The sequence below is a fragment of the Lolium rigidum genome, chromosome 1, assembly GCF_022539505.1.
Source record: "Lolium rigidum isolate FL_2022 chromosome 1, APGP_CSIRO_Lrig_0.1, whole genome shotgun sequence".
In the NCBI taxonomy this organism is placed as follows: Eukaryota; Viridiplantae; Streptophyta; class Magnoliopsida; order Poales; family Poaceae; genus Lolium; species Lolium rigidum.
This window is the reverse complement of record NC_061508.1, coordinates 84727397-84745163: the sequence shown is the minus strand read 5'-3', so window position 1 is coordinate 84745163 and position 17767 is coordinate 84727397. Positions and strand designations below refer to the sequence as shown.

The 17767-nt window shown below is 42.2% G+C and overlaps 1 protein-coding gene across 1 annotated transcript; it reads right to left on the bottom strand.

The window, feature by feature from the left end:
* Positions 1–4253: 4253 nt before the first annotated feature.
* LOC124648391 (protein POOR HOMOLOGOUS SYNAPSIS 1-like) lies at positions 4254–9137 on the bottom strand. The gene is made up of 9 exons (XM_047188173.1): positions 8835–9137; positions 6982–7098; positions 6692–6757; positions 5608–5711; positions 5347–5522; positions 5083–5247; positions 4935–4981; positions 4643–4864; positions 4254–4540 (listed from the first exon to the last, which is right to left on the bottom strand). The coding sequence occupies exons 1-9, from the start codon at positions 9135–9137 to the stop codon at positions 4475–4477; spliced, it is 1266 nt and encodes a 421-aa protein (XP_047044129.1). The 3' UTR covers positions 4254–4474.
* Between the last annotated feature and the right edge of the window lie 8630 nt (positions 9138–17767).

The following is a 17767-nucleotide window of genomic DNA, read 5'->3' as shown; positions in this document are numbered from 1 at the left end:
GGTACGTACATGCCTTGCCTGCCTCCGGGTCAGCGACGGTGGTGAGCCTGGCATGGAGGACAATGCAACACATCTTCACATCGGGTGAAAGCCAACCTGGGAAGAACATGCATGTGCACCAAACGCAATAGATCCAGGGACGGAGCGAAAGTGACATAAGGGGGCTAACTACATGCAATTTTTTTTTGGAGGGGGCCATATAGCTAAATTTAGGTGAAATTGCAGGTAGCATCAGCATATTAGCAAGGCGATGTTCACAAAAATTTCCACCGTGAGGGGGCCATGGCCGCAGCCCCCCAGCTAGCCCCCTGCTGGCTCCGTCCCTAAATAGATCTGCATGGATTGAGCTTGATACATGCATGGAAGATGACAATAGGAGACCAGTTCGTACAAGATGGTGTGAGCGTCTTTTTCTGTTTTAGAAGAAACATGTGGGGGCTGAAGTTTCTAAAACTGCCGACAATAGAAGTATTATAGGTAGTATCATGCATGCAAAATGCTGATGTGACAGTACAATTAAAGATGAGAGAGAGGATAGTAGTATCATAGGTGGATACCGTATCTAGCACATAGTAGTAGAAAATTTAATATCAACCTCCTCTCCTCTCCAGGCCTCTACCGAAAACTCCCCCAGCCTGGTCTTCTTCTCGGTGACTCCGGGCCGGACTGGAGCCGCTCCCGCCAGCGTTGCTGGTTGGAGTAGGCAAAGGAATGGTGCCGGTTCAAGATCTAGTGTAGTTCTTAGGTCTTCTCCTCCCTATCCCTGTAGGTGTAGCTCTAGGTCTAGGATTTGGGCTTGTCCCTGGTCTACCTGTATGGAGTCTAGCGTAATGCCATGGAAGCTCATCGCTTCGGGTGTCATGGCGCGGCATCAAGCGGTCACCGGTGAAGCTCCTCGGTGACCCTCCAAGGTGGAGGTGTGGTGGAGGTTGCAGATCCGGCGATGCTTCCTTTAATAAGCGATGTTGTGGATCTTGTTGCTCAGACCTTGTGAAGCTGCTCTGTCTCACTTGTCGTCGAGGTGGCGGCTGAGGCAGAGGACCTCTCTTCGATCTGGGCGGTAGGATTCAACCTGCTTTGGAGCTGTTCCTTGTGCACAACACATGGCGACGTCCGTCGCTGTGATCTTTGGCTGGTATGGCAGCCTGTCTTCAACCTCCATGGCGAAGGCCTGCTTGATCCATTGCCATAGCTCGACGCAACTAGGGTGCCAAGTGGTTCATCCCCGGTGTCCTAGAGGTGGTTGGTGCTTGGATCTATTCGTCGGAGGAGAGCCAACGAGAAACTCGCTCTTGGATCTCGGCGGAGACGCCTGGAGATCGCCGACGTTTGGTGGCGGAGGCACCCATGTCCTTGATTGCTTTTTTATTTTTCTCTGCTAGTGTGTTTTTTGTAATTGAGAAGGCTATATCTTCAAATAGCTGGTTCGTTAGGGCGAGTATTGTAAAGGGCCTTCTTGCAAATTGTACCTGCCACGAGTTTCATCAATGAAGCTCCACAGGGGCCTAGTACCCCTATGTTTGTTCAAAAAAAAAAATCTTCTACTCTCTCCGATCCAAATTAATTGACTCAACTTTATCTAGATATGGATGTATCTAGACATGTTTGTTGGCTAGATACATGTGTATCTAGACAAAGTTGAGTCAATTAATATGAATCGGAGGAAATACATAATATCATGTATTGTGGAGATAGTAACATATAATAGTATTATGCGCATGATACTTTTATATGATACTATGCATTGTGACTAGTCTAATGCGGGAAAAAAAATTGTAGTTTCTGCAGTTCAATTTTCAAAATTTCAGTATTCATAGGACCTAAACGCATGGAAGTATCCTTAGAATACTTAAAAAAACATAGCTCCCAAACGGGGTTCAAGTGTTTGGACGACCAAATGAAGTGAATATAAGAGATGGATAACTACAGAATTAGCTCTAATTTAATGACAAAATTAACATGTTGCATCCCGACACACTCCACCAGATGCAGAGCTTGTTAGATTTTTACGAGTCCTTCTGCCTAATTACATCGACAAACAATTGTGTCGGTTGGCTAGTTGGCTTGATGAACTATTAATCAAAAAACTGCAGCTGGGGATATTACAAATTTCGTTCTAGTAATGGTCAGACTTCCCTGGGAACAACGGTATAATAATGTATATATGTCCTTAGACCAGTATATAATAGTCTGATCCCTTTTCCTCTCTCGTGCGTGCTTCAACAAACTCGGGTGTTTTCTATTTCATTTGATCGCATGTGCAGCATGCGTGGCGTCCTTTTCTGATTACCGATGCGATGAACCTGCCAACGATTCGTCTGCAAATTATACCCTCACGAATCGAATGCTGGCCGGATCTGCACAGTTTTCACATCGGTCCATTTCGAGGAATTCACATATCTTTTTGATGTGCGAGAAAGGAACGACGCTTGATTCTCGGCGTCTTCGCGTATATCCTACATTGCTAATACGGTGAAACTTTCACGGTTTACGACGAGGATTGGTCCAAGGTTAAATGACGATCGCGCGAGTCCGAATGTTTTGGCCGGAGAGCATCACGGCATGTACCTCGTCGGCACGCGCATGCAATGTCGCTTGGCTCAGTCGGACAAGCACAATGACGTTGATAATAGTGGTGCACAGCACAAGGCACACCTGAGACCTTGTGAGCTGCAGGCCAATATTGTTCTTCAGGAAACTGCCATTTTTTTGTGTTTACATGTAGCGAGATCTCACTTCCACCCATTCGTCGTAACCCTAGATCGGTATAGGTGCGGAGTGGTTGTCATGAAGAACTCGCGGCTGCCAAGACCTAGATCGCTGATAGAAATCTCACCTAAGGAGTTGGCAACTGGTAAGGGATTAGATTAGGGGATCTCGTCGTTTGCGCAAGTTGCGGATGAAGGCGAAAGGCAGCCACGCGCATGGGGAGGGGGCGGGAGGGAACGGGGAAGATTCAGATGGGCAGTTGGGGCTTGGCGCCTGAGCAAATGAGATATACATCACCTCCCCAAAGTGATGTATGTTTGGATCGTGTGGCTCCGATTTTACATCGCGATGTAAAAAAAATTACGTCGCTTAATAGGTCAAGGTTGTCTCTTGGAGACTGGAGAGTCATTTTTGGTCAAATGTGATGTATAAAACGGTTTTCACATCGCCAAGCTAAATATATATCATCTGTTAGAGATGATCTTAGATTAGGGGATCACGTAGATTGTTTGTGCAGGTTGTGGCTTTGCATCCACACATGGATCGATAATACAGAGGACCCAAGAAATCGCCCTCACGCAACTATCAGAGGCCTCCCCCGTATGGGAACACTTGTGACTGGTTGAGGGCGGAAACGGAATGTCGTGGTGAGGAGAGACATTGGGAGGAAGAATGTCTTGGGGATGATGAGAGGAGGCATGAAGAGAATTGGAGGGATGAAGAGAGGCGTCATGCAGAGGAGCGACGCTGATCGGAGGAAAGAGGACATGATCTGGGCTGATCCTGTGAACACCAAGTGGAGGCCTTTTGCTAAAATGGTGTCTCGGAATAAGTTCATGACAAGGTGTCCTAATGCTAAAAGAGTATTGAGGAGGAAGTTTTTTGTGAAGACTGTCCCACATGTTGTCATCAATGTATAGACGTGGACAGGTGACATAGAGCCAATTGGGTGGATTTGAAAAAGCATGGTTCAGAATTAAAGGCATTCCCATGAAGTTTAGGAGCAGGTCAACTGCTTTTTTATGTTGCAAGTATTGTTGGTAAACCTTTAGATTCGAAAAAAACTCCACACAAATATTTCTGTCATCAAGGTTAAGATTGGTTGTCAGGATGTTTCTTTGGTGCCCAATTACAACAAACATTGTACACGAGATGACTTCAAAGATGTTGGCATGAATGATAAATACTGCATAATTGTTAGAGAATCGTCCACGTGTTACATTAGATGGCTAGTGAGGTGGCTATGCACAGGGATAAATAAAACCTCATTGCTAGAGGCGATCGGAAAGCCCGTGGAGATCTACTAAACCGTAAACAGCATACAACTTGGCATTACATGACAAATCACGTGAACATGTACCGTGGATGTACATAAGAGGTGTGTATTTTTCTCACTAATCCCGTGATGTTCCACACCAATGACTACTGGTACTTTGGTAGGAGCAGAAGCAGCAACTATAAGGAACCACCAACTGAAGTACAACTTCATTGTGTATTTCATCAGAGCAGGAAAGTTAAATAGCCTTCATGTGGCATACGCGGTTTTGCTATCTAGAGTGACAAGTCCATACCCAGTTCGTCAATGACTCTCTCGAGCTTGAACAACATATCTAGGGAAAGAGAATGCACAAAATCAGTACGAGACTGAATGGTGAAACGAGGATTCTATGTACCTGTAATACAAATAGTAGTACATCGCATGGTTTTCCAAGTCGGCACGTGTTATTTGGCAAGGCAGATGCCGAGAAAATTGTGTTACTTATTTTTATCTTACTCCCACTAGAAGAGGACCGGAAAACGTACCATGGAATGAGTCGTCGGCTAGATATGTCTGCAAAATTAAAATATAATATATCAAAACATGCAAACTGCGCGCAGAATTCAGAGACAAAAGTTGATGGACCCACTAGAAGATTGTTGATGCGAAAAATACCTTTATCCTTGCCATAAGATCATTTGTTGATTCACTAGTATCAATTTCCTTATCAGGAGTGTTTTCCGTATCGATTTCTTTATTGGCTGTGTTTTTATTTCTGGCAACTGTAACTGAAGGAAATACTGCAGATAGGTCAGAAAGACGAAGCATCAAGATGCTTGAACAGTAAATGGAGCTGAAATTATTTGTACCTTCATGACAAGTATCTTGAGTGTACACCTGCAAAATTTACTAATATAAAGAAGACTTCTTAAGCTCTGAAAAATTGCAGTATTTAACGATGCGTTACCTCTTCAGTATGGTCTGCTCCAGTCAGTCGATGTGGATCCTCCATATCTGATTTGTACATATGAAATATTTACATGCATAACAAACGAAAATTCAAAATAAAGTATAATGTGATTAAGTATAACATGATCCATTAGGAATTAGCTTACCTTTTTTATTTTGAGTTGATAAATTTGCCAGCATTTCAGTGAAACTAGGAGGGAAACCAGAGTTGACATTGTCAATGTTGGTAGCAAGGAGAGGTTCAGAAGCAGGCTGGTCTGGTTCCTCAAGGTAGCATAATCCGGGTCCTCCATGATATGGATCCTCTGTATCTGATTTGTACATATATAACATTTTCATGCATAACAGAAGAAAAACAAAATATAATAAAATGTGATTAAGAATAACATCATCCAACATGAATTACTTACCTTTTTCATTCTCAGTTGAGAAATTTGTCAGCATTTCAGTGGAACTATGAAGGAAACCAGAGTTGATATTTTCAATGTTGGTAGCAAGGGGAGGTTGAAAAACAGGCTGGTCTGGTTCCTCATGGTAGCATATTGCTGGCGCCTCTGTCCTGTGGTCTGAAGCTGGCTCCTCAAAGCTGGAAAAATCGCCAGGCTCATGCATTATATATTATGCTATCATGTCATGCAACATATAAACCCGCAACAGCACTACTGTTGTACCTGTGCTGAAGTTCATTAGAAGAAATATATTCAGATACTGATGAATCTTCACACGCATAGTCACTTCCAGATGGTATGATATCCATGGTGTCACCTAAGCATTCCTTTTTAATCAACGACATAAATTAATTTACTGCTTGGCAGAGATTATTAAGCAAAACCGAAGCTAGTTTCAGATCTTCCTTTCTATATGTACTGAAAAATTTCTATAACTAGCACGGATAGTTAATTTCACTACAGCAGTTCCCATACCAAGAAGCTTAGCATCCCTGCAATTTAAGTTGTACAGAGATGCTAAGTAGTAACCATCAGCACTACTCTCTTATTTCTCATACTCCCTCCGTCCATAAAAGGATGTCGAAAATTTGTCTAAATTTAGATATATCTAGACACTCTTGAGCTACACCTGCCTGGGCTCAGAAACACATGTAACGAAATTATACAGAGCAAGAATAACAAAAGTACCATAGTTTTTTCCAGCCATATACCATTTTGTAGTCATGAGTTTGATAAGAATACATTACATTAGGGGTGTACATTCAACATTATGGAGAATAGATACATCCATCAAATATTAATCGTAGATAACTAAGAAAAGGTTGCAATAAATTGGTTAACACTCGAGCTTTTTTAAAGACATTGCTGGTCCACACAATTGCTAGTGTGGTTTAATTATATGTACTGTTGATCTACAACTGCCTGCTGTCCATCGACATATGATTAACCTTATTTGGTAGTTGATACAGAATTATTTCCATATGATCAAAAAGTTCCATCGTAGACTTAAGGCTAATGTTTACCATATGATAATATTTCTCTGTGGCAAGCTCACACGAAGAATATGCAACTACAACTAGACGCGCCATAATAATATCACATTATTTACCTCCAATATTTTATTTTGAATATAACCATGCATAATACTGTATTAGCAAACAGATATACCAAGACATAATATTCTGATTAATGACCATAGAGAGAAGGACACGACATGAAATGGATGACATAAGACAATACCAAAGAGATCACATAAGCCGCAGCTTCACATGATTTGGCTATCTATTAGAAAGATAAGAAATTGCACCTTCACATAATTTAAGAATGACTCTGCATCACTGAACAGTGGGAAACGTAGAGCAAACTTCTGTACCTGCAGAGAGAGTAAGCAGTGTCATCATAATTGTATACACACATATACTATCCATTAATAACTTGAATATGCTATGTGCAAAACATCCATAAGAATACAGATCCATTTGTTCCGGATACTCTGTGATTTTTAGGTGAACATGTCAATGTAGTTACAAAACCAGTGCAGTACAACCCTCAACTAAGCAGGCAGCAGAATCACATGTGATGGTATATAAGACTTGCCTGTTTGTACTTATCACAAAAGCTCACAAACACCACCCTGCTCCCTGTTACTGGGAATTCTGGCATACATGTAATCTGAGGCCATGAGAAGTTGAGGATGGACACAAAGTGCTCCTCCTGTGCCACGAGCAAAGGCAATAATGCCAACTAGTTATAACAGGGGACATCCAGCAAAATAATGTTAGAACAGAATATTCTAAAACTTGGGAAGAATAATATAATATACCAATAGTTGTGCAATGTAGAAAAATATTAAAATAATTAGGACTCTCAATTTATTTTCTATGATTGCACAGAAGCAGGTTATACAAAGACTCAAAAATTGCTGATACTAGACTCAACTGTCTAACATGCAATATTTGATTGTAGTTATAGTAATGCAGCAGATCTCAGAATTACCATAGGCCTAACCTACAGTTACCCTACCTAAATGAATGAGTGACACTTAAAATTAACAATAGTACAGAATCCAGTTCTGAAAGGTAAAATGATGCTAAGGATTTCCTTTGAACAGGAATCTAATTGCTTAACATCGAATTAGTCGGCCAACACAACCCACATTCGAACTTTTAACTAATTAAAGGAGCTTCCAGGCATGTTAACTTCTATACATCAAGGACACAGACTGGCAGGACAGATTTTTTTGCGCCCGAGATTCAATGATCTCTTTATTTTGAAATATTTATGAGGTGTATTTAAAAGCTTAAAATGAGTCTAAAATAACATGATATGTACAAGATGGAATGCACTACGAATCTGCATTAATCTGTGATTTTTGTTCAAGTGTGGGCTCCCTCCGATCCATATTAATTGACTTCAATATGGATGTATCTAGAATTAAAATGTGTCTAGATACATCCATATTAGAGTCAATTAATATGAACCGGAGGTAGCAAATAGTATTTGCTACTGTTATTGTAGATCCGGACATTTGTGCAGCCCACAAACGAAAGCATTATTTGACAAAACTTTGCATATTTGAAGTGTTATCTCACATATACATGTAGGAATCTTCTTAGACGTATTTCTACTTGTCAACGCACTTCTTGAATATTTAAAAAATATTGATACCACTGGAGTTCAGGAGCCAAAACCAATTACCACTCACTGAGATAAATGAAATCTTAGGTGCTCTTAAGGACCACGAAAGCATACACTAGCCAAAGCATATTATTACAGTACATAACTAGAAAGAGAGAGTGCACACACAGGACAGAATAGATGAAAAGTATGTACAAAATGATCGCAGTGCTAGGCTTAATACAGGAATTTGATCAGGCACAAACATATTTGCACAGATAACTGAAATGATCTAGCGGAGCTTACTATGCTTTCGAAAAACAACATTAATCAACACACACAAAATCATAAATATCCCTCGGACCGTGCCTCACGTCTGAAGATTGATCTACCACATGACTTGTACAAAAACATCCACCAGTTCTTTTCAGGACTCACGAGCACGATTTGCATATTAGAGAGGTGCGGTACGTGCATGTGCATAAAAAAGGTGATAATGAACCATGCTTTGACACTAATTGCTTGCATTAAAACATGCATGGATCCATTCACTTTAATAGTCTACGGACTACGGTGGAGCACAAATTCAGAAGACACAAATATCAGGCCCTTCTTGAAAATGCACACAATCACAATCTGACAATCACTTAACAATCGAAATCCAGAGTACTTGACGATCAACGTCCTCACAATTCTTCAAGCACAAGTACCAGGCCTCATAAAAAAACCCGACCCAATCCCCAAATACCTCCAGAAAAAAGCGCGCACAACTAATTGTATCAAGCAGCCACATCACCAGATAAGAAGGGAAAGGGAAGGGAGGCGGTACGGACGAAGACGACGTCGCCGATGGAGACGGTGAGGACGGGGACCGAGGAGGCCTGGCTGGGGCGGGAGACGCAAAGAGAGGCCGGGGTGGCGGCGGGGAGCCAGGCACCGGGGTGGCGATGGTTGGCGTGGAAGGCGTAACGGACGCCGGGGGGCGGCGGCGGCGGCGTCGAGGGCCCGCGTGGCGGCGCCGTGAAGTAGCGAGCAAATTCCACCTTCCATTCCTGCCCCCGCCTTCGGTCCACCGCGGCCTCCGAACGCAGTGCGAGCAGCGCCCTGCTGTCGTCGCCGGCGCCGCCGCCTACCATGGCGCAACGACGGTGCCGAGGTAGTATTTGCCGTTTCGCGTTGGGTTTTTCTGTAGCGCCTTTCGGTGTCGAATGTTGTGGGTGGGCGTAGCTATTAGAGCATCCCCACTTGTTGGCGCTCCCCACGCCCAAATCCGACGAAATTTTCGTTCGGATTGGATGAAGATTTGGCGTGGGGAGCGCCGAAGTTCCAGCCGTCCCCCCGGCAGGAAACCCCCAACCTCGACCATTTGACATATTTCAAACAAATTCAACATAAAATTTAACAAGTTCGGCAAGCAAGAGTACGAAAATTGCTGAAACAAATTCGGCGATAATCAATACAATGTTTAACAAGTGCTGAAACAAATGAAGCACACAATTTCACAATTTTTCAAACAAATTAAGACAGACTAGTTGGCGTCGGCGTCGGCGTTGGCGTTGCCTCGGAGCCTCCGTATGTGCTCCACCAGATCATTTTGCAGCAGCTGATGCATTGTAGAGTCTCGAATCTCCTGGCGCATAGCAATGAAGGCGGCCCATGATGGAGGCACCTGGTGATTAGGCTGTGCAAGAGGACCCTCTCTCTCATATGGTGCTTCTTGCTCAGCCAGAGGAACCGGATGCTTTCGCTCATCTTCAATAATCATATTGTGTAGGCACACACAGCAGTTCATCACCTCCCACATCTGATCTTTGGACCAAGTCATAGCGGGGAACCGGACGACAGAGCAAATCTCTCGTTGGAGGACACCAAATGCTCGCTCGACGTCTTTTCGGCAAGCTTCTTGTTTCTTGACAAACTTGCAAAGTTTGGGGGTGCCGGGGTTGGAGATAGTCTTCACAAATGTTGCCCACTTTGGATAGATACCGTCTGCAAGGTAGTATCCTTTGTTGTAGTGCCGACCATTGATCACATAGTCCACCGGAGGAGCATGACCCTCAACAAGCTTGGAAAAGACCGGGTTGCAGTTTAGGACGTTGATGTCATTGTTGGATCCAGGCATACCAAAGAAAGAGTGCCAAATCCAAAGATCATGGGTAGCCACTGCTTCAAGTATCACAGTGCAGCCTTTTTTGTGACCCTTGTACATTCCCTGCCACGCAAACGGACAGTTCTTCCATTGCCAATGCATGCAGTTAATGCTTCCAAGCATCCCTAGAAAACCCCTAGCTTCATTTGTTGCAAGGATCATCTGAGTGTCTTCGACAGTGGGTGATCTCAAGAAATAGTCCCCCAACACTGCTATGACGGCCCTGCAGAACCGGTAGAAACAATCAAGGGCGGTGGACTCCGCCATCCGAAGATAGTCATCTGCAGTATCACCGGGAGCTCCATACGCCAGCATCCTCATAGCCACTGTGCACTTCTTCAGTGACGAAAATCCAACCAAACCAGTGCAATCCGCCTTGCATCTGAAGTAGGGATCAAAGTGGCGGATGGCATACACAATTTGCAAAAATAGCGTTCTGCTCATCCTGACGCCGAAAAACACTCTCACTGTGCAATGGATTGTCGGCGAAGTAGTCGGCGTACAACATGCAGTATCCCTCCATTCGCTGTCTCGGCTTGCACTTCCGGCGACCTCGTGCCGACCCACCACGTCGACCAGTTGCCAGTCCGGCGTACATGCTTGCCAAGCAACCAAGGATCATCATGTGCTCGTCGTCTTGGGCGGCTGCTGCCATCTCTTCTTGCATAAGCTCGACGAACATCTGCTCCTCCTCTTCGTCCGAGTCCATGGCCGGCGAGGCAAATGGATGAACACCTGACGGGCGTGGTCGAGGCAACCCGACCCGCGAGCGACGAGGAGCAAGCAGGCCGGAAAACAGGCCGGCGGAAGAGCAGCCAGATAGGTTGTCGTCCAAAGACGGCGGAATATAGGCAGGTAGGGAAGGAGGGGCGGCGGAATCTGGGCAACAAGCCGGCGGGGTGGTGCCGGCGGCGAGAGAGATACGAGGGGTGGGGGAGATTTTGAGCGATGTGGCGGTGGGATTCGTGCGTCGAGTCACCGACAGATCGGGCCCTTCCCCGCTTTTCACTCGTCCGGAGTCCCCGAGCGCTCCCCGGGTGGCCGGGGGGTGGCGTGGGATCGCGGGATGGATGAAGGGCCAAATCCGGACGAAAACGAGGAACCGGGGGCGCGACTGGGCCGAATTACGTCGTCCGGATGGAAAAAACGCTCGCCGGGGGCCTCGACGGGGGCACGAGTGGAGATGCTCTTAGCTCTAGTATGAAAAAAGAGAAAATTAAAGGGAGTGTGAATAGAGATTTGGTGCCCATGAGAACCACAAACTTCCTTCTTTTAAAAAAGTCGAAAATTATATTTTTAAATTTTAAAAAATTCTGCAAAAAAATGCATGTAGTCAAGGATGTATCCCTCAAACATGAAAAATAACAACTTCAAATACTTTATATTCTGAGCTCTACACAAAAATGATAAAAGTGTAGATTTGAGTAATCCATTTTCAAATCTCCAAAACATATCAGATTTTTTAATTTATGTATAGCGCAAAACAAAAAGAATTTCAGGTTGACATTTTTCATAATGGTGAGATCTATCAGTGACAATCTTCAGAATTATTTTCAGATTTTTTATAAACTTGTAAAAATATCCATTTAATTTTTTGAAAATGACGAGAGCACTGGAGCTCGGGAGCCGAGCACTTTCCGGTGTCCAAAGTCTTATTCAACCGAGAACTAAGTAATAAGAAGAAAATGTGGGAAAAATAAATAATTCTTAGTTCATTTTACGAATTTACTTACTTGCATGTTTCAAGTCAAGTAGGTTCATGTTTGACATTTTAAGCCGAGTTTCCGACATGGTCAAGATATGCCTAGATCTAGAAAGATTAGAAGAACGGTATATGAGAGAATACCTATTATAATGTATAAGTGAATGGCACGATCGGATGCCATAGAGCCCATGTAGGCTAGGACGTCGGTATAGTAACAAAACTAGTGTTTGTGAAGTTTTGGTGAGGACTTACTTGGAATCGCTCTTGAGAAAAAGAGGAGCTCTCGTGCGGCTCACGTGCACGCACAGGGACGCCCAACAACTCTAAGGTGGAGGAAGGCCGAGCTAGAGGAAGCCATGTGATGGTAAAGCTCAAGCTTAAATATATGGTGGCATTCAAATGGTGTAGCTCGCTCTACGACGTGGTCTGATGCGCGTAGATGTACACATCCGTTGGTAACCCCAAGAGGAAGGTATGATGCGCACAGCGGCAAGTTTTCCCTCAGAAAGAAACCATATTGGATGCACGAGAAGCATTTCCTCTCAGTACAAGGTTTGGGCTAGCAAGGTTGTTTGAAGCAAACACAAGTATGAACAGGTACAGCAAAACTCACACAAGAACATATTGCAAGCATTATAAGGCTCTACATCTGTCTTCCTTGTTGTTCAAACACTTTACCCGAAAATATCTAGACTTAGAGAGATCAATCATGCAAACCAAATTAAACAAGCTCTACAGTAGTTCTTCATTAATAGATTAAACTACATGATGCAAGAGCTTAAACATGATCTATGAGAGCTCAAACAATTGCCAAATTTACCAAACCATATGCAGCATTTTCCAATTCCAACCAAATAGCAATCTAACGAAGCAATTTAGACTTCGCCATGAACATTAAAGCACAATTAAGAACACAAGTGTTCCATATGAAAAAGCGGAGCGTAATATCTCCAATATAAGAATGGCGGGATCCAACTTTATTCAAAACAAAACAATCATGCAAACCAAATTAAACAAGCTCTACAGTAGTTCTTCATTAATAGATTAAACTACATGATGCAAGAGCTTAAACATGATCTATGAGAGCTCAAACAATTGCCAAATTTACCAAACCATATGCAGCATTTTCCAATTCCAACCAAATAGCAATCTAACGAAGCAATTTAGACTTCGCCATGAACATTAAAGCACAATTAAGAACACAAGTGTTCCATATGAAAAAGCGGAGCGTAATATCTCCAATATAAGAATGGCGGGATCCAACTTTATTCAAAACAAAACAAAAATAAAACAAACCGACGCTCCAAGTAAAGAACATAAGAATGTGATGGAATAAAAATATAGTTTCACTAGAAGTGACCTGATAATGTTGTCGATGAAGAAGGGGATGCCTTGGGCATCCCCAAGCTTAGATGCTTGAGTCTTCTTAAAATATGCAGGGATGAACCACCGGGGCATCCCCAAGCTTAGACCTTTCACTCTTCTTGATCATAGTATATCATCCTCTTCTCTTGACCCTTGAAAACTTCCTTCACACAAACTTCAAGCAAACTCATGAGAGGGTTAGTGCATAACCACAAATTCACATATTCAGAGGTGACACAATCATTCTTAACACTTCTGGACATTGCACAAAGCTTCTGAAAGTTAATGGAACAAAGAAACTCATTCAACATAGCAAAAGCGGCAATGCGAAATAAAAGACAGAATCTGTCAAAAACAGAACAGTCCGTAAAGATGCATCTGGACTGGGCACTTAACTTGCTCAAATGGAAAAACTCAAAACTAATGAAAGTTGCGTACATATCTGAGTATCACGCTCGTAAATTTGCAGATTTTTTCGAATTTTTTACAGAGACTTATGTCAGAATTCGTGACAGACAGCAATGCTGTTTCTGCGCAGCGATCCCAAATATAACATCAACTTTAGCATAGAAACTTTACTTGGCACAAAAAACATGATAAGGAGAGGTTGCTACAGTAGTAAACAACTTCAAAGACTCAACAATACAGTAAATAAAATAAAACATGGGTTATCTCCCAAAAAGTGCTTTTCTTTAACGCCTTTCAGCTAGGCGCAGAAAGTGCAAATCAAGTAACATCAAAAGATGAAGCATCAACATCATAACTTGTTCTAATAATAGAATCAAAAGGCAACTTCATTCTCTTTCTAGGGAAGTGTTCCATACCTTTCTTGAGAGGAAATTGATATTTAATATTACCTTCCTTCATATCAATAACGAGCACCAACGGTTCGAAGAAAAGGTCTTCCCAACACAATAGGACAAGATGCATTGCATTCGATATCCAAGACAACAAAATCAACGGGGACAAGGTTATTGTTAACCGTAATGCGCACATTATCAATCCTCCCCAAAGGTTTCTTTTTAACATTATCAAGCAAGATTAACATCCAAATAACAATTCTTCAATGGTGGCAAGTCAAGCATATCATAAATCTTTTTAGGCATAACAAAAATACTTGCACCAAGATCACATAAAGCATTACATTCAAAGTCATTGAATTTCATTTTAATGATGGGCTCCCAACCATCTTCTAACTTCCTAGGAATAGAAGCTTCAAGTCTTAATTTCTCTTACCTTGCTTTAATGAGAGCATTTGTAATGTGTTTTGTAAAGGCTAAATTTATAGCACTAGCATTGGGACTTCTAGCAAGTTTTTGTAAGAACTTTATAACTTTAGTAATATGACAATCATCAAAATCTAAACCATTATGTTCTACAGCAATGGAATCATTATTACCAATATTTTGAAAAATTTCAGCAGTTTTATCACAAACAGCAGTTTCAGCAGTTTCAGGCAGTTTTGTACGCTTTGCACTAGGAGTAGAAACATTGCCAACACCAATTATTTTACCATTGATATTAGGAGGTGCAGCAACATGTGAAGAATCAACATTACTAGTGGTGGTAATAGTCCATACTTTAGCTACATTATTTTCTTTAGCAAGTTTTTCTTTTTCTTCTCTATCCCACCTAGCATGCAATTCAGCCAACAATCTAATATTATCATTAATTCTAACTTGGATGGCATTTGTTTTAGCAAACCTAGCATCTTCAACTTTCTCAGGCATAACTTTCAATTTTAAAAGATCAACATCAAGAGCAAGACTATCAACCTTAGAAGCAAGAATATCAATTTTACTAAGCTTCTCTTCAACGAGCTTTATTGAAAGCAGTTTGTGTACTAATAAATTCTTTAAGCATCGCTTCAAGACCAGAGGGTACACTCTTATTATTGTTGTAAGAATTACCATAAGAATTACCATAACCATTACCATTATTAGAAGGATATGGCCTAAAGTTGTTGTTACCATAATTATTCGTATAAGCATTGTTGTTGAAATTATTGTTCTTAATGAAATTCACATCAACATTTTCTTCTTGAGCAACCAATGAGGCTAAAGGAACATTATTAGGATCAATATGAGATCTACCATTTGCAAGCATAGACATAATAGCATCAATCTTATCACCCAAAGAAGAGGTTTCTTCAACAGAATTTACCTTCTTACCTTGAGGAGTTCTTTCAGTGTGCCATTCAGAGTAATTGATCATCATATCATCAAGTAATTTAGTCGCGGCGCCCAGAGTGATGGACATAAAAGTACCTCCAGCAGCTGAATCCAATAGGTTCCTTGAGGAAAAATTCAATCCTGCATAAAAGGTTTGGATGATCATCCAAGTAGTCAGTCCATGGGTTGGGCAATTCTTTACCAAAGATTTCATTCTCTCCCATGCTTGAGCAACATGTTCATTATCAAATTGTTTAAAATTCATTATGCTACTTCTCAAAGATATAATCTTAGCAGGAGGATAATATTTACTAATAAAAGCATCTTTGCATTTAATCCATGAATCAATACTATTCTTAGGCAAAGATAGCAACCAATCTTTAGCTCTTCCTCTTAATGAGAAAGGAAACAATTTCAGTTTTATAATATCACCATGTATATCCTTATATTTTTGCATTTCACAAAGTTCAACAAAATTATTAAGGTGGGCAGCAGCATCATCAGTACTAACACCAGAAAATTCCTCTCTCATAACAAGATTCAGTAAAGCAGGTTTAATTTCATAGAATTCTGCTGTAGTAGCAGGTGGAGCAATAGGAGTACATATAAAATCATTATTATTTGTGCTAGTGAAATCACATAACTTAGTATTTTCAGGAGTACCCATTATAGCAGCAAAGTAAACTAAGCAAATAAACTAAAGATAAGTAACTAATTTTTTTGTGTTTTTGATATAGAGAACAAGACAGTAAATAAAGTAAAACTAGCAACTAATTTTTTTGTGTTTTGTTTAAGTGCAGCAAACAAAGTAGTAAATAAAATAAAGCAAGACAAAAACAAAGTAAAGAGATTGGAAGTGGAGACTCCCCTTGCAGCGTGTCTTGATCTCCCCGGCAACGGCGCCAGAAAAAAAGTCGCTTGATGCGCGTAGATGTACACGTCCGTTGGGAACCCCAAGAGAAAGGTATGATGCGCACATCGGCAAGTTTTCCCTCAGAAAGAAACCAAGGTTATCGAACCAGTAGGAGCCAAGAAGCACGTGAAGGTTGTTGGTGGAGGAATGTAGTGCGGCGCAACACCAGTGAAACCGGCGCCAACATGGAACCTGCACAACACAATCAAAGTACTTTGCCCCAACGTAACAGTGAGGTTGTCAATCTCACCGGCTTGCTGAAAACAAAGGATTAAGCGTATCGAGTGGAAGATGGTGTTTGTTTGCGAAGAACAGTAAAACAGTAGAATGTATTCAGATGTAAAAGAATGGACCGGGGTCCACAGTTCACAAGTGGTGTCTCTCCAATAAGATAACTAGCATGCTGGGTGAACAAATTACAGGCGAGTAATTGACAAATAAAGATTCAATACATATCAACGATGATTACTATGTGATTTAATCAGGGCATTACGACAAAGTACATAGACCGCTATCCGAGCATGCATCTATGCCTAAATAATCCACCTTCGAGGTTATCATCCGAACCCCTTCCGGTATTAAGTTGTAAACAACGGATAATTGCATTAAGTATGGTGCGTAATGTAATCAACACAAATATCCTTAGACAAAGCATCAATGTTTTATCCCTAGTAGCAACAGCACATCCACAACCTTAGAACTTTCTTTCACTGTCCCAGATTAAATGGAGGCATGAACCCACTATCGAGCATATTTACCCCTCTTGGAGTTACAAGTATCAACTTGGCCAGAGCCTCTACTAGCAACGGAGAGCATGCAAGAACATAAACAACACATATATGATAGATTGATAATCAACTTAACATAGTATTCTCTATTCATCGGATCTCGCCAAACACAACATGTAGCATTACAAATAGATGATCTTGATCATGTTAGGCAGCTCACAAGATCTATAACAATGAAAGCACAAGCGGAGAAGACAACCATCTAGCTACTGCTATGGACCCATAGTCCAAGGATGAACTACTCACGCATCAATCCGGAGGCGGGCATGATGATGTAGAGCCCCTCCGGTGATGATTCCCCTCACCGGCAGGGTGCCGAAGGCGATCTCCTGAATCCCCCGAGATGGGATTCGCGACGGCGGCGTCTCTGGAAGGTTTTCCGTATCGTAGCTCTCGGTACAGGGGGTTTCGCGACGGAGGCTTTAAGTAGGCGGAAGGGTAGGTCAAAGGGCGTCACGGGGGGCCCACGCACTAGGCCGGCGCGGCCAGGGCTTGGGCCGCGTCGCCCTGGTGTGTCGCCACCTCGTGGCCCCACTTCGTCTCCCTTTCGGTCTTCTGGAAGCTTCGTGTAAAAATAGGCCCCTGGGCGTTGATTTCGTCCAATTCCGAGAATATTTCCTTACTAGGATTTCTGAAACCAAAAACAGCAGAAAACAACCAACCGGCACTTCGGCA

What these genes read in the sequence shown, in the direction of transcription:
- LOC124648391 (XM_047188173.1), bottom strand. Translation starts at nt 9,137, where the DNA reads ATGGTAGGCGGCGGCGCCGGCGACGACAGCAGGGCGCTGCTCGCACTG. An exon ending in GAGCAGACCATACTGAAGAG is followed by an intron (nt 4,865 to 4,934) that starts GTAACGCATCGT and finishes TAAATTTTGCAG; the next exon opens with GTGTACACTCAAGATACTTG. An exon ending in ATCTTATGGCAAGGATAAAG is followed by an intron (nt 4,541 to 4,642) that starts GTATTTTTCGCA and finishes TTAATTTTGCAG; the next exon opens with ACATATCTAGCCGACGACTC.